At 38.5% G+C, this 25,266-nt stretch overlaps 1 protein-coding gene across 5 annotated transcripts; it reads left to right on the top strand.

Moving 5' to 3' along the window:
• The first annotated feature begins 417 nt into the window (after positions 1-417).
• LOC115571222 (tripartite motif-containing protein 35-like) lies at positions 418-25,266 on the top strand. Of its 5 annotated transcripts, XM_030400459.1 has the most exons (11): positions 418-559; positions 1,562-1,616; positions 3,572-3,653; positions 3,845-4,145; positions 21,454-21,546; positions 21,677-22,026; positions 22,432-22,515; positions 22,611-22,832; positions 22,913-22,935; positions 23,525-23,643; positions 23,736-25,266. In XM_030400459.1, the coding sequence occupies exons 4-11, from the start codon at positions 3,878-3,880 to the stop codon at positions 24,017-24,019; spliced, it is 1,443 nt and encodes a 480-aa protein (XP_030256319.1). In that variant the 5' UTR covers positions 418-559; positions 1,562-1,616; positions 3,572-3,653; positions 3,845-3,877; the 3' UTR covers positions 24,020-25,266. The 5 variants fall into 5 exon arrangements, with proteins under 5 accessions (XP_030256319.1, XP_030256321.1, XP_030256317.1 ...); XM_030400457.1 differs by lacking the exons at positions 418-559; positions 1,562-1,616; positions 3,572-3,653; positions 3,845-4,145 and adding exons at positions 17,269-17,448; positions 20,594-20,675; positions 20,868-21,168; XM_030400458.1 differs by lacking the exons at positions 418-559; positions 1,562-1,616; positions 3,572-3,653; positions 3,845-4,145 and adding exons at positions 17,269-17,466; positions 20,594-20,675; positions 20,868-21,168.

Genomic DNA, 25,266 nt, shown 5'->3' with positions numbered 1-25,266 from the left:
ATTTACAGTAGAGTGTAACAAATATTATGATTCCCACTGAGGAACCTGTGACTTCATTATAACAATAATGACGTAGCCTGACTATTACAGGCTGGCACACACGATGCGCTAGCTGCGCTGCTGCGTGACATAAAGTCTCGCTTTTCATTTCTGTGTCCATGTCAACGGGTTAAATCAGCAACCTGAAAACTACCTGTAGACAGTCACGTGGACACCATGTCAGCATTTGACTACAGTTTTAATGTCTGTATGTATAGAATTTGTCGCAGACGTGAAGAGAATACACACAACAGGTGAGGGACAGTTCATTTCCTCCTGCGCACTCTTTCTTTCACTTTCGCGCATCGTGTCACTGTCACGCGCATGAGAAGTGACGTTAAACACGTCACTCATTGTCTAGTCAGTTTCCTGGTTTGGTGTGAAACCAGGGAGTCGTGGTTGATGTTGGACAGTGGACGGATGCCCAAGGCTTATAACTTTGGACGGTGTTCCATTATCCTTTCTCTAGTTGAAGGTTTTTCGAGTTCTGGGATATTCTGGAATGCAGCCACAAATAAAGGTGAGCAGCAATGATGATGATATGTTTTATTGTTATTCAGGTTCAACTCACCTGCTGGTAGATAAACAAGAGTGACGTGGCAGAAGTGTAGCCATAGGAAGCATTTACAGTGAAGGTGGGACAGTCTGACAGAGGTTTGGGCAGACATTTGATGACTGTTAACAAGAACTACACAGACAAAAGGTTACCCACAGAAATGATGATGTCCAAATAGTTTAAGGGGTTCATGAGAAATTATGTCAATCGAAAAAATGTAACCATTGTACCTGGTCACTTCCAATGTAAGTGATGGAAGACAAAATCTATCCTCCTCGTTTTGTACAAAAATATATTCAAACATTCTGCTGACGTGAGGCTTCAGCTGTCTGGAAGACACACACTTTGTCTAACTCAAAGTTATTGTTTCAGTGTGAACATTTCCAGCACAAGTTCAGTTTCAGTCTGTTCCACCGTCAACAGAAAGAATGATAACACCTAGAAAAACCTGTTTTGCGTTTATGGTTTCTTGATAGGGTTGGGCAGTGTGGCCTTACTCTTGTGAGTCATTGACTTTACCAGCCTTTATGTGTGTTGCTAAGGCAAGGTGAGCCCAGGTGTGAATGGTTGTTAAGCTGTCTGGGGAGAGAACTCAGTGCAGCATTGTAGGTAGGTGATAAGTAATGTCTAAGGCCACCTCCTCTGTTCATAGACTGACCTTCCGGTTTGATAGATGGATTCCTTTACTTCTTTTATCAGCCATCGTTATGGTTAAACTGGTCACACAGGATGCCTTGTCATGTGCGTGTCAAACGTGGCTGCTGCATTGTTTTTACATCTACATCTAGAGATCATTTAAAGTCACATGAACAGTTCTCATGAAAGTGGTGAGAGACAGTTTCTTTCCTGTGCACACTCTTTCTTTCACATGACAAGTGCATCTCAGGTGACCGGTTTAACCATGTTCCTTGCTTATTAGTAGGAATTTCAACCTTGGTTGGTGTTCCATTGTTCTTTGTCACGTAGGAATTTGGCCATTTTCGAGTTCCGAGATGTCTGGGATGCAGCTGAAAGAATAAAGGTGAGCAGCAATAGATCGTGATGAAGGGATATGTTAAGAAAAGGAAATTACATTCCTTTTCTTTTTTTTAAGCATGATTAGCAGCAATATTTATTTGCCAGTCCATCTGTTGCTTTGTTACGATTATTGTTAGGGTTCAACTCACCTGCTGGTAGATAACCAAGAGTGAAGTGGCAGAAGTGTAGGCATAGGGAGCATTCACAGTGAAGGTGGGACAGTCTGACAGAGGTTTGGGGGGTTCTCCCCGAGAAAGTGCTGCGAAATCTGATACTTATTATTCCTTTTGTAAAAGTAACAGGATGAATAATTATAGAATGGAAAAGCTCTTTCATCGTACATATGGCCGTGTATCAGTGTTTCTTGTCAGACTGTGGGAGGTGGACCTAGGACCCTCTAGCGAGGGCCATTGTACCTCGGAAGAAAGTTTTTCAGATTTTAAAGTTAATTTGCGTAATTTGTGGGCCTCGGATCGGAGAATGCAATGTTGTCAAACATTTGATGTCTTTCTCAAATGTGAGCTCTTTCTAGAACTATGTGTTCTGAGTGGTACACCATTGAAATAATGGCCAGTTTATAAGATAAATAGAATAGATAATAAATTATTTATTTTTCTTACAATGAAAGGAAAGTGTTTTGTGCTCAGTTTAAATCTCTTTGTACTACAGTGATGATCCCTCTCTGCCTGCCAACAGACAAACTGATGTCTCAGTTTTAACATTTTTACACCAAGACGTAAAAGTTTAGATTTGAACTGGATTTAATTATAAAATAGATATTAAATCGTTGTTCTTGGGAGTAACTTGTGTTCCTTGGTATTTTCATGTAGGTGTTACACTCATTACAATCACACCTGCAAATTGCAGCAGATTTAACATTTGACTTCTTATGTTGTTTGTTAAACTTTTGATGACTCTTAACAAGAACTACACAGACAAAAAGGTTACCCACATAAAAATGATGTCCAAATAGTCAAAGAGGTTTATGAGAAATTATATCAAATTCAAAAGCTGTTACCATTGTACCTGGTCGTTTCCAATGTAAGTGATGGAAGACAAAATCTATTCTCCTCATTTTGTGCAAAAACATATTCAAACATTCTGATGACATGTCTGGAACACACCCACTTGTCTAACAAAAAAGTTTCAGTGTGAAAATTTCCAGCACAAGTTCAGTTTCAGTTGTTTTCATTATTAACAGAATGTATGATGACTGTTTTTCATTTATGTCCTCCTGATAGGGTTGGGCAGTATGGCTTACAATAATATTGTGATATTTTCAGGATATATTTTGATACTCAATACATTCTCGATATCTTGAAATGTCCTCTAAATCACTTCATAAATGTTAGAAATATTTTTTTTAGATATCGCAACAATATTGTAGGATAACTATTAATATTGTAGGATAACTATTCATATCCTCGCAAAATATTAACACAATGGGATTTTTGATAAATTATCATAAGCAATGTGGATATAATAAATAAGTGAGGCAAAGGTAACAAGTTAGTTGAGAAAACTAAATGACCTAACTGTAATTCAGCTTTAAAACCAGGAAAAGATGATGCTTATGCCATACAAGGATATAACGATATCCAAAATAGTAGATAGTATGTTGTCGAAACTGGAAGAAGACTGAGTGACAGACGTGTGAAGTGGAAAGAAACATGAACAGTAAAAGCTCAGTGAAATACTGACCTTTTATTGAAATGGATGTTTGTATCCTGTAACGGTTTTGTCTTTACATAAGTATGAAAAGACAACAATGACTCCCAAAAATGTCTTTTATGAATCGTGATGCTTTTAATTCAACAGTATATAAAACTTTCATTTGAAAAGAAAATGACACAATATCCAAATTCTAGATATTCCAAACTCTAGAATAGAACTGTGTTAAAGATATAGAATTTAACATTTGTACTTACATTATTCAAAATGTTTCCAACTGTGTTCAAGGTACCTGTTTGTTTCATTTGATCGCCTGTCGCTAAAACTTCAGCGAGAGTGTCAGAGAGTGAGGAAAGAAGTAAAACCTCATGTGAGGAAACTTTTAAAACATTATCTCGTCTGTGAACATTTCTGTCTGAGTCATGTTGATAGATTTCCATTGGCAACGTGGGCTGTTTAACAATGAGATTAGCTTTCCTTAATCCCGCCCGGGGACAAAAAAAAATTCTAAATTGAGTTTAAGATGATAAATTAATTCTGATTTTAATTTCCAATTGATAGTTTGACATCCTGTGAACCTGCTGAAGATTAAAAATGACCACACCTGTGTCAACCCCAAAATTGCTGAAAGAATACCTGGATGAACTGGATGAAGAAACGTTGAAGAATTTTCAGTGGTTCTTGGCCCAGATTAACATAGATGGATCCCGTCCCATCCCGAAGTCCAAGCTGGAGAACGCTACCAGAGTGGAAACTGTGAATAAACTGGTGGAGGCTTTCGGGGAAGATGGTGCTGTGGAGTGGACAGTGGATACTTTCTTGCGGATGAAACTTAATGACCTTGCTTCAAAGCTAGTTCAAGGTAAAATGTCTCAGTATGTTAATTCTTTACATATTTCTATGCACAAAGATACAGAAACAAATGTCAAGCTGAGTCTGATAAAGTGTCAGACTCTTAAACTGCAGCTGAGCCTCATGTGGAAGCAGAAAGACAATTGGAGTATTTACAGTAGAGTGTTACAAATATGATGATTCCCACTGAGGAACCTGTGACTTCATTACAGCAGTATTATTACTTATCATATGTATTTTATTCACAGCCAAAATGGACCAAAGCATGGAACAGAAAGAAGAAGAGCCAGAGACCTCCTCTGCAAGAGAGAAACCAAGAGAAGTCGATCCCACCGTCCTCAAGGATCTCTCTTGTTCAATTTGCTTGAGTCTTTTCACTGACCCTGTGATGCTGCAGTGTGGCCACAGTTTCTGTCGGTCCTGCGTTCACAAAGACTGGGAGAGGAAGATTGTTAGAGAATGCTCACTTTGTAAGCAGTTTATACCTGAAGGTGACCCTCCGATTAATTTTAGTCTGAAGAGTTTGTGTGAAAACTACAGAGGGAGAAGTCAAGATGAGCCATCAGGAGGACACAGAAACCACACAGAGACATTTCAGGTGAGGTTTTAGTTATTTAATGACTTGTTGAATGATGTATTATGATATTGATATTATGAATATTTCACTGAGTAAATGAATTAAGTTTACTATCATTGTTTACTGATTATGGGGCACAAGTTTGATAGTTGTATCAATCAGCATTAAAGTTGCTGTAAGTCTGCATTTATTAACAGAACATTGTGGGATCAGAAGAACCAAAAACAATGTCACTCTAAAGTAAGAGACAGTTGGATTGTGAAAAAATATTAGTTCAAATTGCTTTATTAATTCAAGTGTGATTTTATTTTCAGACTCCACCTGAGAACATCAGAGAGAAGCAGGAAGCTTTAAAAAAAGTCAAACAATTGTGTGATTCATCAATTGAGCGCATTAAGGTTTGTCAGCACTTCTATCTATATTTTTACTTTGATGTTTTACATCTTAAATAAATTCAGAAATGAAGATGATGACCAGTTTCTACTGTGACCCACAGACTCAGAGCTTCAACACAGAGAATAAGATTACAGATGTCTTTAAGAGGCTTCATGACTTCCTCAACGAAGAGGAAAAGACCAGACGAGCTGCATTACGGAAAGAAGCAAGTCTGAAGATCCGTATGATACATTTGATGCATGAGAAGATCAAAAACACATACTCTCTCTCTCACACTATGGGAGAAACTGAACATTTTGGGGACGATGAAAGATTAATATCGGTAAACATCAGATCACATGACAGGTTTAATCCATGAAAAGTAATCTGAGGAATAATGATGCATTTCTTGTTTTTTTTGCTAAGGTGTGTATATTCAATGATGTTTTCTTGCCTTTTGATAAAATTCAGATTTTGTTCCATCATGAAACAGTTCCTGCACGTCAACATGTAAATTGAAAGAGTTATCGGTCGCTGTAATCCATTCTGCTGTCCATACTGTCCTTGAAGATCCTTCCTCAGCCCACCTGACACCTCATTTCCTGTCACGTGTGAACAAAATGCTGAGATACTCAAATGTTTATGAGTCGACTTCATTCACCTACAGACACAAAGAGACACAAACAGGAGAGAGACCAGAATGAAATAACCTGGAAAATAACCTGGAAATAACCTCAGACACACACAGCCATATAAATGCACACGGTCACATAATCAGATGCACAAATGTTTCAGCGTTCAGTGAACCTTTGCTTTGTAATAGCATTAGGAAACGCTTTTCGATAACTCTTTCGAAGTATATGTATTTTGTGAGTAAAGTTTTAGTGGAGAGTTTTTAAAAAGACAAACCTGTTAATTATTTCTTGAATTTGATCCAGAGTGGAGACAACGCTGAATATGCTGATAAATTCAAAAGCACGGATAAATGTGTCCAAGCATGTGCAAAACCTTCCGCTCGATGTCTTGAAGAAGATGTTGAACAACATAAAACAGAGTAAGGTTTGAGGCCCATAAGCTTTGAAGTAATTCAGATTTCACCTCTGGTCATTAAACTCACCAGTAATGTGCTTTCTGTTTGATTTGTAGCTGTCACTGACGATGGCGATGAGGATGATGATTTGTCACATCTCTCTGTCTTTGACTTTCGGTCCGAGACGAAGTTCAATGATACGTGGCAGCTGTGTCCTGGACACCCAGAGCGCAGCACTCGCTATCAGCAGAATCTACAGAAAAGTCCCAAAAGGAGGAGAGTAGAACAAGACTATGAAGATGGGAAAGGGTCTTTTCTTGATCTTGATCATAACACATCCATCCTGACCCATGAGGGGACATTATCTCAGTCTCCTGTACTTCATTTTGGTGATGAGGATGAGGCTGAGCAGCATCCAAGTCCTGGAAACCCAGAGCATCTGCTTTCTTCCTCTGACGATGAAGAAGAAGAAGAGGTACCTGACGTACCTCGTATGCCGGTTAGGTCAATAGAGTTTCTGGATAAGGTCAAGGCTGAGCAGGGCCGTGCAGAGACCTCCAGTAACATTTTCTCATCATCAGAGGTAGAGGACGTGAAAGACATTCAGAGGGTAGAAGCGTATTCCTTCATAGATGAAGGTGCGTTAAAACGGGCACATGGAGCTGGAGATGAAACAATGAATTGATCAGTAACTCAAACGAAAATTGATTGACAACTATTTTGCTCACAGATTTTTTGTTTAGTAATTTTTCAAACAAAAACACTAAACATTTGTTTGCTCCAGATTAATTTCTTTTTGTTTCAGTCCGCTCTTCATGAGGCATCTCTGCACTGCTGAAATTTCACAAAAATCTAAGAAATTAAGATAAACAATAAAAGATACACACAGTTAAAACTGTAAGTTGCAAAGTGAACTACTGATGACACAATGATCTCTCTTAAGCAGCTTTATATTAGAATTCTAGATTCAGCAGAAGCTGTTTGATAATACATGCTGTTAGATTCTTGAACATTTATGACCTACTTTTCTCAAATATAATGCTTTCTACTATATTCTAAATGAGGAAACAGTTTTCTCAAACTATCTTTGGGATTTTGAGGTATTTTTGTCTTTTGTTATCAAATGCTAATATCTTGCTTACACATGATGCCACATTTTACCGAGATCAGTCTATAATTTACCAATAAAGCTCATCAAAGCATGTTGTTGCAGTATTTCTGGAGTTCATTTTCTCTTAAATGAAATTGCTCTAAGAGCTGTGGTTTATTCAGTGAGACTTTATTTAATGTTAAACTGTGCAGACAAAAAACCCACCAGCTTCCTGTTTCCACCTAAAAAACCTATATTTCCTCTGGAATAGAACTGTGTTAAATATATAGAATTAACATTTCTAAAGAGGACTAGACTGAGTTGTGTTTTACATTATCCAAAACGGTTCCAGCTATGTTCAAAGTTCCAGTGCGTTTCATCTGATCGTCTGTCACTATAACTTAAACAGCAGATGAAGTGGACACTTTATATCTGATGAAGTGTAATGACCTTCAATTTAAGCTAATTCAAGGTAAAATGTCTCAGTATGTTTATTCTTCACATATGTTTTTATGGACAAAAAATAAATTGAGAAAACAAATGTTTTGTTCATTTTTACTGTCACTTTTATTGTGATGTTATGACAAGCTGAGCCTGAGTAAGTGTCAGACTGAGCAGCTGAGCCTCATGTGGAAGCAGAAAGATAATTGGAGTATTTACAGTAGAGTGTAACAAATATTATGATTCCCACTGAGGAACCTGTGACTTCATTATAGCAGTAATGACGTAGCCTGAATATTACAGGCTGGCACACACGATGCACGTGCTGCGCTGCTGCGTGACGTAAAATCTCGCTTTTCATTTCCGTGTCCATGTCAACAGGTTAAACCAGCAACCTGAAAATTACCTGTGGAAAGTCATATGGACACCATGTCAGCATTTGACTACAGTTTTAATGTCTGTTTGTGTAGAATATGTCGCAGACAGGAAGAGAAAATTCATTTCCTGCGCACACTCTTTCTCTTACCGTCAATTTAAATCTCTGGATGGGGTGTCGCAGTGTGTGACGCATGTGAGAAGAAACACTGAACACGTCACCGTCTCGTCAGTTACTTGGTTTGATGTGAAACCAGGAAGTTGTGGCTGATGTTGGACGGTGGACGGATGCTCAAGGCTTATAGGTAGGAAATACGACTGTGGATGTTATTCCATTGTTCTAAGTTCTTGTAGAAAGTGTGACGTTTTAGAGTTCTGAGATGTCTGGAACGCAGCCAAAAGAATAAAGGTGAGCAGCAAGAGGTACTGGTGATATTAAGTGGCAGAGGTGTAGGCATAGGGAGCATTTAAATTAATGGTGGGACAGTCTGACAGAGGTTTGGTGGGTTTCTCCCCAAGGAAATGCTGTGAAATCTGATACTTGAGCTTTCACAAAGAGATGATCACCTTTGTGAAAAAGTGAAACCTACTCACATTGTAAACTATTATTCCTTTTTTAAATTATTTTATATCACAGTCTACTAAAACCATCCTCAGTCTGGTGCTCTTATGAACATTACAACAGGTTAAGGTTAATGTGACTATTCCTCCTGTTCACAGTGGCATTACAGCAATCCCTTCAGAATGAATGTGGGACTTTGGGCAATTGTAAGAATATATTGACATTATAAATAACAAGAAACATTTGCACTTCCTGCAAAACTACAGTGTGAATGCTGACGGCTGAAGTGATTTAGGAAAATCTGCTGATTGGATGTAGGAATGTAGGAAGAAAAAGATGTTCTTTGAGGCAGCACAGCATTAGTAGTTGGGATCTTGTTTATTACGGCACAAGACGAGGGCGAGTCAACCGTGTAGGCAGCATTTCCTCTACACCATACCCCGCCCGACCAACTTCCTTAACTTTCCCCCACCTTCTTGTTTTGCACCTAAGTCTGCTGAATGTACTGAAAAATACTTGCCTGAAATGCATAAAACTATAACAAGATTTTGCAAAAAAGGTGAGTTTTTTAAAAGCTGAACTTTTTAAAAAGCTGAAAGGGCAGAAAAGCTGAAAAGTAACAGACTGAAAGGGCTTAAAAAGCTGAAAATTTTGATAGTTGAACGGTTTCTATGGCTGTACATATATGCACACATATGCTGGAGCCGAACCAAAGTTGAAAATGTCCCCTTAAGAATGAATGGGGAACACCTCCCAAACTCCGCTTTGAAAAATTTGTAATGTTTATGGCCAAATATTTATATATTAAGTAACAGGAGACATTGCTGAACTCTGTGATGTGTTTTTTTTTCTATTTCTAGTGAAAAATGAGGTCAGCAGAGCGAGAGACACAACAGGTCCCGTCTGCTCTCCTCCAGAAATTTAGGCTCAAAATTAACATTGCGGCTCATGGGGGAGTTGCAGGAGTGCTTGTCGCTCTGGGGCTTCAACAGCCAAGAGTCAGCCAAGTCCTACATCTGAAATAAGACCATCTACTGAAAGCCAACAAGATTTCCTACATTTCTATGGATATATTGTGTATGTAAAATAAAAGATGAAGGATCTAAATAAAGCTCTAGCTCACGCAATACACATGCATTATAAAATCAGAAGGTGAGCTAAAAATCCATAAAACTAAAACTGTGATCATTTCAAAACCGTAAAAGATTTTTTAAAAAGCTGAATACATGCTGAATAGTTCAAAGTATTGTAACTCTTTAGATGGTGTCTGTAGCTCAAAGTATGAGGTACAAGAAGAGGTTGAAAGATGGGTGGTTTTAAAGAGGATTTGAAGATTTTCCCATTCTCTTCCACTGTATTTTTTTGGGGGGGAAAAGATGAATATTTGGAAAAGCTGAAAAGTACAAGGCTGAACAAGCTTAAAAAGCTTAACATTTTGATAGTTCAACAGTTTTTCTAGCTGAATGCATGCTGAAGTAGTAGCAGAACGAAATTCAAAAAATTCCCTATTAAGGATGAATGGGACATTTTTTTGGGACAAGCAATCTTTTTCTTGAAAGCTGAACACTTTGATAGTTGAATGGTTTCTGCAGCCCAAAATTTGTAGGGGAAGGCGCAAGCCAAAAAATGTGTGGAAAAAAAATAATAATTTTGATAAATTCCAGAAGAACAAAAGTGTGCATGTAGAATGGAAAAGCTCTTTCATTGTACATATATGCGTGCATCAGTGTTTACCACAGGATTTTGTACCTAGGACCCTCTAGCGAGGATAATATTGCACATTTTAAAGTTAAAGGCACTCTAGTGTACTTTGAGAGAAAAATTAAGTAAATAACATGAAGTTTTACTCGACCACACAGCTTTGGCTACAAAAAGCTACCACAAGCCTATGAGCTGTAGTCAGTATCAATTGGCATATCAATCTATTGCTTTCAGACTTGTTGCCTATTAGTCCTGATCAGTAACTAAACTAAACATTGACGGAGAGACCAGATAATCATTGTCTTGTTTTAATATTATGAGTGCCATCAAGTGCACCAACTATGTACTGTCTGGTCTCTGAGGTTCAGGTTGGTACAGGAAAATGGTGCAGTCTTTCCCCTTTTACTTCCATTATATTTTACATTCCAAACAGTAAATCATGCGAGTCGCACAGTGACAGAACACAACAGCGAAGAAGAGCAGATGGCTGTTAATAAGACAGGCAGATAGACTGACTACAAGTACATCAGAGAATGTCACTGTTAAGAGAACTAACAGTGTTAGAGAGCACACGTTGACCTGACAGCTGTGTCACAAGTTCTTATTATATTGTTTTCTTTCAATGATCAGAGCATAAAGCTAGTTACACCTTACACCTTACCTAAGATGGGGAGGCGGCGTCATTTGCGGGCCTCCGTCAGAGAATGCAATGTTGTCGAACATTTGATATCTTTCTCAAATGTGAACTGCTAGTGGTGTCATGTGTTCTGAGCAGTGTTGCCACATTTACCTTGAACAAGTAATCTCAAGGCAGCATTTCCTCTACACATACCGCCCGACTAACTACTTTTACTTTCCCCCACCTTCTTGTTTTGCACCGAAGTCCAGCTTTTGTTGTTTGAGTGGTGGGGGACCTCCTGCAGAAGTCGAGGCCGTGGTTTTGCTCGCAGCTCTCTGCTTAACACCACCTGGTGGGACTTGTAAAAACGTATTACCGGCATCACTGGCTGTGAGTGATACACCATCAAAATAATGCCCAGTTTAGAAATGACATCAGAACAGATTATTTGCTTTTCTTACAATAAAAGGAATGTGTTTTGTGTTCAGTTTAATTCCCTTTGTAATACAGTGATGATCCCTCTCTGCCTGCCAACAGACAAACTGGTGTCTCACTTTTTAACTTTTTTACACCAAGACGTAAAGGTTTAGATTAAAACTGGAATTACTTAGTTAATAGATATCAAATTGCTGTAACCATATCTATATTCTTGGTATTTTCATGTAGGCGTTACACTCATTACAATCACCCCTGGGGACAAATAAATTGTTCTGAATTGAATTGAAGATGCTCTTGATATGTAAATGTATTTAATTTTTCCATCAATTCATTCTGTTTTTGATTTTAATTTCCAATTGATAGTTTGACATCCTGTGAACCTGCTGAAGATTAAAAATGACCACACCTGTGCCAATCGGAAAATTGCTGAAAGAATACCTGGATGAACTGGATGAAAAAACGCTTAAGGAATTTCAGTGGTATTTGATCCAGATTGAGATAGAGGGATCCCGACCCATCCCGAAGTCCAAGCTGGAGAACGCTACCATAGCGGAAACCGTGAATAAACTGGTGGAGGCTTTTGGGGAAGATGGTGCTGTGGCTAGGACAGTGGATACTTTCTTTCGGATGAATCTTAATGACCTTGCATACAAGCTAATTCAAGGTAAAATGTCTCAGTTTGTTAATTTTTTACATATTTTTATGGATAAAAAAATAAATTGAAAAATCTAATGTTTTGTAGATTCTTACTGTCACTTTTATTGTGATGTTATGTCAAGCTGAGTCTGATTAAGTGTCAGACTCTTAAACTGCATCTGAGTGGAAGCAGAAAGACAAATGGAGTATTTATAGAAGAGTAACATATATTATGATTCCCAGTGAGGAACCTGTGAGTTCATTACAGCAGTATTATTACTTATCATATGCATTTGATTTACAGCCAAAGAGGACCAAAGCAGGGAACAGAAAGAAGATGAGCCAGAGATCTCCTCTGCAAGAGAGAAACCAAGAGAAGTCGATCCCCCCGTCCCCAGAGGTCTCTCTTGTTTTTTCACTGACCCTGTGATGCTGCAGTGTGGCCACAGTTCCCGTCGCTCCCGTGTTCACAAAGACTGGGAGAGAAACATCGTTAGGAAATGCTCTCTTTGTAAGAAGGTTATACCTGAAGGTGACCCTCTGATTAATTTTAGTCTGAATAGTTTGTGTGAAAACTGCAGAGGGAAAAGTCAAGGTGAGCCATCAGGAAGACACAGAAATCACACAGAGTCATTTCAGGTGAGGTTTTAGTTACTCAAATTACTTGGTATATGTCGTATTATGATAAAAAATATTTCACTCTGTAAATGAATTAAGTTTACCATCAAGCCAGGGTTTACTGATTATGGGGCACAGGTTTGACAGATGTATTAATCAGCATTAAAGTTGCTGTAATTCTGAATTTACTAACAGAACATTGTGGGATCGTCTGTTGTCGATGACAGCAGGACGATGGTATATGTGCTTTATTTCTTTAGCTGCAGGCAGCACAGTGGTGAACAGCAGTCATTATCTTACATGAGAAACAAGACAGAAACTAAAACAATGTCACACTAAAGTAAGAGACAGTTGGATTGTGAAGAGATATTAGTTCAAATTGCTTTATTAATTCAAGTGGGATTTTAATTTCAGACTCCATCCGAGAACATCAGAGAGAAGAAGAAAAAAGTCAGACAATTGTGTGATTCATCAATTGAGCGCATTAAGGTTTGTCAGCACTTCTAAGTATATTTTGACTTTGATGAGTCACATCTTAAATAATGAAGAAATGAAGATAATGACCAGTTTCTGCTGTGACCCACAGATTCAGAGCTTCAACACAAAAAAGAAGATTACAGATGTCTTTAAGAAGCTTCATGCCTTCCTCGTGGAAGAGGAAAAGACCAGACAAGCTGCATTAAGAGAAGAAGCGAGTCTGATGATTCGTATGATACATCAGATCGGTGACATGACTGAAAAGACATACCCGCTGTCTGACATTATGACAGCAATTGCAAAGATGGAGGCCGACAAAATATTCCTAGAGGTAAATATCAGATCACATGACAGGTTTAATTCATGAAAAGTAATCTGAGGAATAATGATGCATTTCTTGTTTCTTTGCAGGACTTTAAGCCTGAAAAGAAAGGGTGTGTATGATTAATGATGTTTTCTTGCCTTTTGATCAAATTCTGATTTTGTTCCATCATGAAACAGTTCCTGCACGTCAACATGTAAATTGAAAGAGTTATCGGTCGCTGTAATCCATTCTGCTGTCCATACTGTCCTTGAAGATCCTTCCTCAGCCCACCTGACACCTCATTTCCTGTCACGTGTGGACAAAATGATGAAATACTCAATTCTTTCAGACAATGTTTCCAAAAAAAAAAATCCTGCGGCTTTATGAGTCAACTTCATTCACCTACAGACACAAAGAGACACAAACAGGAGAGAGACTGGACACTTCGCTCTCTCTCTCAAGCACACACATGCACACGGTCACATAATCAGATAACACAATTGGTTCATGTTATGACTGCAGTCATTTTTTAGCCAATGTGCTGTGTGTGTGTGCCCTGTAGTTTTTTTCTGCTGTCAATCGTTTATGCAAATAGGTGTGTGCCATAGCCGTGCCATGATTGGTGGAGTGGTTCCAGGCCCTGGCTCTTGATTGGCTGCAGGCTGAAAACTACCTGGTTTATAAAGAACCAAGATGACTGCCGTCTGATGGCAGCAGGCATTCCTCATCCTTCTCATCTCCCAACCGGCCACACTTCAGTTCAGCTTTGTAGTCCTTTTGAGTAGTTTAGTTTCTTTGAGTAGTAAGGGTGGACTGCCAGTTTTGTTAACATTGTTTTTTTCCTGTTTATTTAGTCAGGGAGGTAAATCTTGTGTCATTTGTTTCTTCTTAAGTTTGGTTAGGTAAGGTTTATTATTTCCTAGACAGGAATCTTTAATTTGTTATTTTGGCCTTAGTCCACCCTGAAGCCTATAGCTCAGCTTATATATATCATTATCTATTGTTGTCACTTTAACTATTTTTGTAAATAAAACCTTTTTCTTAGTATTCAACCAAATCATTGTTTGTGGCCACTTGGGACTTGGGGAAGATGGGGCTTTTTCATGTTGTGTCCTAGGCCCCCTAGACTGGGGCATAACAGTTCAGCAATCAGTGAACCTTTGCTTGTAATTGTGCTCGAAAAGGATCTCTGCACAGCAATAATCGATAAATGCTTTTTAATAACTTTTCAAGGTATATATGGTGTGTGAGTAAAGTTTTAGAGACTTCACAAAAAGACAAACCTGTTAATTCATTTCTTGAATTTGATCCAGAATGCGGAGGGCTTTGAGGAAACTACAGATGATTACAAAAGCAGAGATAAATGTGTCCGAGCACGTGCAAAACCTTCCGCTCAAAGTCTGGAAGAAGATGTGGAACGACATAAAACAGAGTAAGTTTTGAGGCCCATAAGCTTTGAAGAAATTCAGATTTCACCTCTGCTCCTTAAACTCACCAGTAATGTGCTTTCTGTTTGATTTGTAGCTGGCGCTGGCGCTGGCGCTGGCGCTGATGTTGGCGATGAGGATGAGGATGAGGATGAGAATAAGGATTTGTCACGTCTCTCTGCCTTTGACTTTCGGTCCGAGGTGAAGTTCAATGATACTTGGCAGTCGTGTCCTGGAAACCCAGAACGCAGCCCCCACTATCAGCAGAATCTACAGAAAAGTCCCAAAAGGAGGAGAGTAGAACAAGACTATGAAGATGGGAAAGGGTCTTTTCTTGATCCTGATCATAACACACCCATCCTGACCCATGAGGGGACATTTACTCAGTCTCCTGTCTTTAATGACGATGACAGTAACTTATAGTCAGTGGACAAGGAGCAGCAAGATGAATTGTCCATTGACTGACCCAGAAAACGCATTGCATTTTAGGTTGATAGTGGTTGAGGATGATAACAAGCAGGGCTGTGCAGAGACGTTCAGAGAGGACAGTGCTCAAAGTTAAAAGGGGCACATGGAGCTGGAGATGAAACAATGAATTTATCAGTCGATCAAAAGAAAACTGATTGACAGCCATTTTTCTCACAGATTTTTTTATTTAAGTAATTTTTCAAACAAATCTCAAACAGATCTCTCTTAAGCAGCTTTATATTAGGATTCTAGATTCATCAGAAGCTGTTTGATAAAACATGCTGTTAGATTCTTGAACATTTATGACCTACTTTTCTCAAATATAATGTTTTCTACTACTAAAAGACTAGTAAACTATATTAAGAAAGCAAATATCATCATTGTACTTTATTTCTATTGTTACATGCTTTACACTTCTTAAGCCATTATTGCTGTTGTGATACACTCAGGTGAAATCCTGATATCTTGTTTGAAATATATTACATGGTTGAAATACTGAAAAACTGTTACATCTGATGACACATCATTGTACTGTTTTTGTTTGCACTGTTATACTTATATTATATTTATTTTTACATGATTTAGTCGTTGTGATAAACTGACATCTTGCATCAAAATTGACTTAATAGAGGTACTGAAAAACATTTGATGTCATTGCATTTTTTGTACAAGATCAATGTATAATTGTGATCATGTTTGCATGCTGTTAGTATTTAGCTCAAAGCACCACTGTGCCTAAATATTCTAAATGAGGAGACTTTTTTCTCAAAGTCTCTTTGGGATTTTGAGGTATTTTTGGCTTTTGTTCTCAAATCAAACTAATGTCTTTCTTTTATATAATGCCACATTTTACCAAGATCAGTTTATAATTTACCAATAAAGCTCATCAAAGCATTTTGTTGCAGTGCTTTTTTAACTGGAGTTCATTTTCTCATAAATTAAACTGTTTCAAACGCCGTGGTTTATTCAATGAGACTTATTTAACGTGACACTGTGCAGACAGGAAAAAGAAAATTTCCTCTAGAATAGAACTTTGTTAAGGATATAGAATCAACATGTCTGAAGACGACTAGACTGAGTTGTGTTTTACTTTATCCAAAACGTTCTCTTGAATGAAACTGCTTCAAGAGCTGTGGTTTATCAAGTGAGACTTTATTTAATGTTAAACTGTGCAGACAAAAAACCCACCAGCTTCCTGTTTCCACCCAAAAAAACTATATTTCCTCTGGAATAGAACTGTGTTAAAGATATAGAATTAACATGTCTAAAGAGGACTAGACTGAGTTGTTTTTTACATTATCCATAACATTTCCAGCTATTTTCATAGTTCCAGTGTGTTTCATCTGATTGCCTGGCACTATAACTTAAACAGCAGATGAAGGCTAATGACCTTCAATTTAAGCTAATTCAAGGTAAAATGTCTCAGTATGTTTATTCTTTACATATGTTTTTATGGACAAAAAATAAATTGAGAAAACAAATGCTTTGTACATTTTTACTGTCACTTTTATTGTGATGTTATGACAAGCTGAGTCTGATTAAGTGTCAGACTCTTAAACTGCAGCTGAGCCTCATGTGGAAGCAGAAAGACAAATGGAGTATTTACAGTAGAGTGTAACAAATATTATGATTCCCACTGAGAAACCTGTGACCTCATTATAGCAGTAATGACGTAGTCTGAATATTACAGGCTGGCACACACGATGCGCGTGCTGCGGCTGCTGCGTGACGTAAAGTCTCGCTTTTCATTTCCGTGTCCATATCAACAGGTTAATAAATAATTAACCTGAAAACTACCTGTAGACAGTCACGTGGACACCATGTCAGCATCTGACTACAGTTTGAATGTCTGTATGTGTAGAATATGTCGCAGACATGAAGAGAATACACACAACAGCTGAGAGACAGTCCATTTCCTCCCGCGCACTCTTTCTGTCACCGTTAATTAAATCTCTAGATGAGACGACGCAGCTGTCACGCACCTGAGAGGCAACACTGAACACGTCACTGTTTGTAGTCTGTTACCGGGTTTGTTGTGAAACCAGGAAGTCGTGGTCGATAGTGGACGGATACTCCAGGCTTATGAACACCACTTTGGACGGTGTTCCATCGTCCTTTTTCTGGTAGAAAGTTTTCGAGTCCTCAGATGTCTGGAATGCAGCCACAAGTATACAGGTGAGCTGTGAAATACAGGTGAGCAGCAAGAGATAATGATGCTTTTTTTAAAAGTTCAAAATGAAAGTGGGACAGGCTGACAGAGGTTTCAGGGGTTCTCCCCGAGATAATGCTGTAAAATCTGATACTTATTATTCTTTTTAAAAATTATTTGTAAACCATAGATTTAGTCGTTTGCTTTAATGACAGATATCACAATTATACACGTCTCCCACAAACATTGTCAGTCTGGTGCTCTTATGAATATTACAGCAGGTTTAGATGTGATTTTTCCTGTTCACAGTGGCTTAACAGCGATCCTTCAGAATGGATGGGGGACTTTAGGCAACTGTTAGAAAATATGAACAGAATAAATTATTATAGAATGGAAAAGCTCTATAGGCATGTATCAGTGTAGGGAGGGCCATTGTACCCCGGAAGAAAGTTTTGCACATTTTGAAGTTAAAGGCAATCTAGTGCACTTAAGTTAAGTTAATAACATAACAATTTACTCGACTACACAGCTCTGACTATACAAAGTTAGTAGAAGCCGAGTGTTTTGTGTTCAGTTGTTCTTTATACTGCAGTGTTGATCCCTCTCTGCCTGCCAATGGAACAAACTGGTGACCCACTTACAAATTATATCCAAATAGTTGAAGAGGCTTATGATAAATTATATCAAATCCAAAAACTGTTGCCATTGTACCTGGTCTCCCCCACTTCCAATGTAAGTGATGGAAGACTAAATCTATTCTCCTCATTTTGTGCAAAAATATATTAAACACGTTTGCTGACATACTAGAGATGAAGTCAGTAAAACACACAAGTGGAGGAAACAAAGTCCATCATGCACATGATGGACTTTGTTTCCACCATGTGTTTAAGAGGCAGAGCTGCAGCATGTAGAAACTGGAGCCCTATAAGGAAGTTATGTACTGTACTGGTGCTTTAAATGACGGATCCCATACCAATGAGAAATCATTTGCACTGTTTTGTTTTTTGGAGTTATTTTTTATAATGGTAGATGGAGAAGACTGAGTGACAGAAGTGTGAAGTGGAAAGAAACATGAACAGTAAAAGCTCAGTGTCATATTTACCTTTTATTGAAATGGATGTTTGTATCCTGCACAGTTTTGTCTTTTACATCTCTCTATAAAAGCAAGAAATCTCTGTCTGTCTGTCTGTCTGTGTGTGTGTGTGTGTGTGTGTGTTCCTCAAATATCTCTGCGGATCAGGATCAGACTGACCTGAGACTTTCAACATGGCTGCTGCATGGTTCAGTGGTGCGCAACTAAGCATTTGCTTGGACTGCAATGATAATGTGAATAAATTATTTTATAAATGCTTTACAAATTCTGCAAGCATTGTCCACCGGAGCCTCCACAGTCACGTGCGCACCAGAGCCAACCACTGCACACCGTGGCCACGTGCGCACCAGAGCCGATCACTGCAGATCTCAAGCCCACGACATACCTTAAAAAAACAAGCGGATTTATACCTGCAGCGGCGCGAGCTGGACCGGGATTTTGCCGGCGGTTCCGTTCCGTTCTGTGCATCTAAACTGACTGTTGTGGATTAATGAGATTAAACAAGTCCAAGTCTGTTCGGGTCTGAGGAGATCCAGAGACGCACGGACAACAAAGTGGGATCGGAATCTGTGGATGTTCACGTACACGGCCCACCGCCCGAGTGGACGGAGCGGACGCACTGGCATGTCCAAAACCGGATTTAGGGTAAATAATGTCCAACACGCTTTTTCGCGAACATTGCCGTTACGTTTGCTTTATGTCTGGTGCAGGAAGAAACAGTAAAAATGCGCTTTTGTCACAAGCGGATTTATACCTGCAGCGGCGCGAGCTGGACCGGGATTTTGCCGGCGGTTCAGTCCCATTCTGTTCTGTTCTGTGCATCTAAACTGACTGTTGTGGATTATAATGAGATTAAACAAGTCCAGACTGAGTCTGTTCGGGTCTGAGGAGATCCGGAGACGCGTGGTCAACAAAGTGGGATCGGAATCTGTGGATGTTTGTGTGTAGCTAGCTGCTAGCCGCTAGCCGACCCACACGGCCTAACGTTACCTCCCGAGTCGACGGAGCGGGCGCACCGGCACGTCCAAAACCGGACCTAGGGTAAATAATGTCCGCCACGCTTTTTCGCGAACATTGCCGTTACGTTTGCTTTATGTCTGGTGCAAGAAGAAACAGTAAAAATGTGCTTTTGTCACGAAAGTGTCCAAGCAGCAAGTTTGGTTGTTGAGGAACAGGAAGATGTGGGAGGGACATCGGCGGATGATTGACAGCAGCAGTGATGTGTTGGAGACGGCGACAAAGATAGCGAGTTCTGAGAGTTGAGAGATTTGTGACATATAGCGTGTTTGGAGTGTATAGTTAGTGTGTTATGTAGTATTTGGTGTGGTGTGTTTAGTGAGTAGTGGAGTCGTGTTGTGAGGCAAACCAAGGAGGAGACGGCTGAATGTGGAACAGGCAGGAATGAGCTGAGGAGCCTGAGGCATTGCCTGCATTTAAATGTAAATAGTTACACATAGCTTTGTAAATTTCAAAAACTTATGCACCAGTTTAGTAAACAACTATTTATATTTGCATTATAACTAATGCAATTGGTTCATTAAACATATTTGTGGTTTTCACAGTAAAAAAACTAACTTTTTCTACTCTGATTTTATGTTATTTTGTGATTTTAGGTCCATAGTGTTAACATAGTACCTTAAAATGAAAAAATAACTGTACAGTCACACATGTGAGGTTGTGCTAAAAATAATTACACCAAGTAAGGCAAGGTAAATAGTTTTTAAGGTGAAATATAATGGTATAATCAAAAGTAGTCAAAAACAGCCAATTATATCCCTGACGTCCCACCTTCAAACACAGCCTCATTTGGCCATCCATGAAAAAGCTACTTAACCTCCCACTTTTCTATAGGAATACATGCTTCCTACTGGCACTGCACTAGTAAGTATGAAAAGACAACAATGACTCCCAAAACATTTTGACAAATCGTGATGCTTTTAATTCAATGGTATATACAAATCTAATATGAAAAGAAAATGACACAATATCCAAATTTCCTGTAGAATAGAACTGTGTTAAAGATATAGCATTTAACATTTGTACTTGCATTAATCAATATGTTTCCAACTGTGTTCAAGGTACCTGTGTGTTTCATTTGATGGCCTGTCGCTATAACTTCAGCGAGAGTGTCAGAGAGTGAGGAAAGAAGTAAAACAACAGGTGAGTAAACTTTTAAAACATTGACTCGTCTGTGAACATTTCTGTCTGAGACACGCTGATAAATTTTCATTGGCAACATGGGCTGTTTAACAATGAATGTATCTTTCTTTAATTCCCCATGGGGACAAATGAAATGTTCTGAATTGAGTTGAAGATGATAAATTAATTCTCATTTTAATTTCCAATTGATAGTTTGACATCCTGTGAACCTGCTGAAGATTAAAAATGACCACACCTGTAGCAATCCCAAAATTGCTGAAAGAATACCTGGATGAACTGGATGAAAAAACGCTTAAGGAATTTCAGTGGGACTTGATCCAGATTGAGATAGATGGATCCCGTCCCATCCCGAGGTCCAAGCTGGAGAACGCTACCAGAGTGACGACTGTGGACAAACTGGTGGAGGCTTTTGGGGAAGATGGTGCTGTGGCGAGGACAGTGGAAACTTTGTTACGTATGAATCATTTTGACCTTGCTTCAAGGCTAATTCGAGGTAAAATGTCTCATTATGATGATTTTTAACATATTTTATATGGACAAAAAATAAGTTGAGAAAACAAATGTTTTGTACATTCTTACTGTCACTTTTATTGTGATGTTATAACAAGCTGAGTCTGATTAAGTGTCCGACTCTTAAACTGCAGCTGAGTCTCATGTGGAAGCAGAAAGACAATTGGAGTATTTACAGTAGAGTATAACAAATATTATGATTCCTACTGAGGAACCCGTGACTTCATTACAGCAGTATTATTACTTAACATATGTATTTGATTTACAGCCATAGGGGACCAAAGCATGGAACAGAGAGAAGAGCCAGAGACCTCCTCTGCAAGAGAGAAACCAAGAGAAGTTGATCCCACCGTCCCCACAGGTCTATCTTGTTCAATTTGCTTAAATTTGAGTATTTACAGCCGTGTGTAACAAATATGATGATTCCCACTGAGGAACCTGTGACTTCATTACAGCAGTATTATTACTTATCATATGTATTCGATTTACAGCCATAGGGGACCAAAGCATGGAACAGAGAGAAGATGAGCCAGAGACCTCCTCTGCAAGAGAGAAACCAAGAGAAGTCGATCCCACCGTCCCCACAGATCTCTCTTGTTCAATTTGCTTGAGTCTGTTCACTGACCCTGTGGTGCTGCATTGTGGCCACAGTTTCTGTCAGACCTGCGTTCACGAGGACTGGGAGACGAACATTGTTAGGGAATGCTCACTTTGTAAGCAGTTTATACCTGAAGGTGACCCTCCGATTAATTTTAGTCTGAAGAGTTTGTGTGAAAACTACAGAGGGAGAAGTCAAGATGAGCCATCAGGAGGACACAGAAACCACACAGAGTCATTTCAGGTGAGGTTTTAGTTATTTCACCGACTTTGTTCAACTGCATTGTTGAATGTTGCATTATGATATCAAATATTTCACTGTGTTACTGAATTAAGTTTACCATCAAGCCAGTGTTTACTGATTATGGGGCACAGGTTTGACAGTTGTATCAATCAGCATTAAAGTTGCTGTAATTCTGAATTTATTAACAGAACATTGTGGGATCGTCTGTTGTCGATGACAGCAGGACGATGGTATATGTGCTTTATTTCTTTAGCTGCAGGCAGCACAGTGGTGAACAGCAGTCACTATCTTACATGAGAAACAAGAAAGAAACAAAAATAATGTCACACTAAAGTAAGAGACAGGTAGATTTAAAAGACATTAGTTCAAATTGCTTAATTAATTCAAATGTGATTTTAATTTCAGACTCTACCTGAGAACATCAGAGAGATGCAGGAAGCTTTAAAAGAAACCAAAAAATTGTTTGATTCATCAATTGAGCACATTAAGGTTTGTCAGCACTTCTACGTATTTTTACTTTGATGTTTCACATCTTAAATAATTAAGAAATGAAGATGATGACCAGTTTCTGTTGTGACCCACAGATTCAGAGCTTCAACACAGAAAATAAGATTACAGACGACTTTAAGAGGCTTCATGCCTTCCTCAACGAAGAGGAAAAGACCAGACGAGCTGCATTAAGGAAAGAGGCGAGACTGAAGATTTGTGTGATACATTTGATGCATGATAGGATCAAAAGCAAATACTTGCTCTCTCACACTTTGGGAGAAATTGGAATGATCCGGGCCGACAAAAGCACCATAGAGGTAAATATCAGATCACATGACAGGTCTAAATTATAAAAAGTAATCTAAGGAATAATGATGCATTTCTTGTTTCTTTGCAGACCCGTGCGATTCAAATGATAAGGTGTGTATGATTAATGATGTTTTCTTGCCTTTTGATAAAATTCAGATTTTGTTCTGTCATGAAACAGTTCCTGCACGTCAACATGTAAATTGAAAGAGTTATCGGTCGCTGTAATCCATTCTGCTGTCCATACTGGCCATGAAGATCCTTCCTCAGCCCACCTGACGACACATTTCCTGTCACGTGTGAACAAAACACTGAGATACTCAGTTCTTTCTGTCTGAGAGAGACAATGTTTTAACTGAATCCTGCTCATCCTGCGGCTTTATGAGTCGACTTCATACACCTACAGACACAAAGAGACACAAACAGGAGAGAGAGTGGAAGGAAATAACCTGAAATTCTAAGTTTAGTCAGACACTTGGCTCTCTCTCAAACACACACACATGCACACGCATATAATCAGATAACACAAATGGTTCAGCGATCAGTGAATCTTTGCTTTGTATTTAGGAAAGGATCTCTGCACAGCAATTATCAATAAGCGCTTTTTTGATAACTTTTCAAGGTACATATGGTGTGCAAGTAAAGTAAAAAAAAAAAAAAAAACACAAACCTGTTATGAAATTATTTCTTGAATTTGATCCAGAAAGGAGACGGATACGTTGAATCGTTGGACGTCTTCACAAGGACAGATAAATGTGTCCAAGCATGTGGAAAACCTCCCGCTCAAAGTCTTGGAGAAGATGTCGAACAACATAAAACAGAGTAAGTTTTGAGGCCCATCAGCTTTGAATTGATTCAGATTTCACCTCTGGTCATTAAACTCACCAGTAATGTGCTTTCTGTTTGATTTGTAGCCTCTGTGGTTGTCAACTCCAAAACTGCATCTTCATGTCCCTCGGTGTCTGACCATCAGACGGAAGTGAAGTTCAATGATACACAGCAGTCGTGTCCTGGATACCCAGAATGCAGCACCAGCTATCAGCTGAATCTACAGAAAAGTCCCAAAAGGAGGAGAGTAGAACAAGACTACGACAACGGGAAAGGGTCTTTTCTTGATCTTGATAATAAGACATCCATCCTGACCCTTACTCAGTCTCCTGTGATTAATTATAGCTATGACGGTGACAATGACAATTAGGATGAGGCTGAGCAGGGCCGTGCAGAGACCTTCAGAGAGGACGGTGCTCAAAGTTAAAAGGGGCAAATGAACCTGGAGGTGAAACAATGAATTGATCAGTCGATCAAAAGAAAATTGATAAACAAATAATCTGAGAGCAAAATAGTTGTCAAAGTAATTTTTCAAACAAAAACACAAAACATTTGTTCGCTCCAGATGAATTTCTTTTTGTTTCAGTCCTCTCTTTACGAGGCATCTCTGCACGGCTGAAATATCACGATAATACAAGAAATTAAGATAAACAATAAAAGATACACACAGTTAAAACTGTGCAAGTTGCAAAGTGAACTACTGATGACACAATGATCTCTCTTAAGCAGCTTTATAATAGAATTCTAGATTCAGCAGAAGCTGTTTGATAAAACATGCTCTTAGATTCTTGAACATTTATGACCTACTTTAAGTATGATGTTTTCTACTACGAAAAGACTAGTTAAACTATATTGAAAGGGACTATCAAAAACTAAAACAAAACAGCTGGTACTATTTCCTACAATTTAACAAAAGTATTTAACAGAACTACGAAACAAAAACTACCAAACAACAGGATACATCCTGACAAAAGAGCACTTTGGCCATCAGGGGTAAAGGGGCAGGAGCCAAAACCCTCTGATGCCACATCAATGTACTTTATTTCTATTGTTTGGTGTTAAATGATTTAAACTTCTTAAGCCATTATTGTTGTTGTGATACACTCAGATAAAATCTTGATGTCTTGCTTGAAAAACACACATTACATGGTTGAAATACTGAAAAACTGTTTTTTAATGACCTGAAGTAAATATTTTATATGAGGAATCTCAGTTTGTCTCTTAATCACCATTTCCCGATGTTACATGATTTAGTCGTGGTTGTGATAAACTGATATCTTGCATCAAAACTGACTTGACAGAAGTACTGAAAAACATTTGATGTCAGTTCATTTTTTGTACAAGATCAATGTATAATTGTGATCATGTTTGCATGCTGTTGTCAGTATTTAGCTCACAGCACCACTGTGCCTAAATATTCTAAATGAGGAGACATTTTTCTCAAAATCTCTTTGGGTTTCGGGGTATTTTTGTCTTTTCTTATAAGATACTAATATCTTACTTTCACATGATGCCACATTTTACCAAGATCAGTGTATAATTTATCAATAAAGCTCATTGAAGAATAGTATTGCAGTTTTTCTTTTAAAACTGTAGTTCATTTTCTCATAAATTAAA

This window comes from Sparus aurata, chromosome 20 (genome assembly GCF_900880675.1).
Source record: "Sparus aurata chromosome 20, fSpaAur1.1, whole genome shotgun sequence".
Taxonomy (NCBI): Eukaryota; Metazoa; Chordata; class Actinopteri; order Spariformes; family Sparidae; genus Sparus; species Sparus aurata.
Note: the sequence above shows the minus strand (reverse complement) of the source record. Positions and strands in the feature narration are given on the sequence as shown.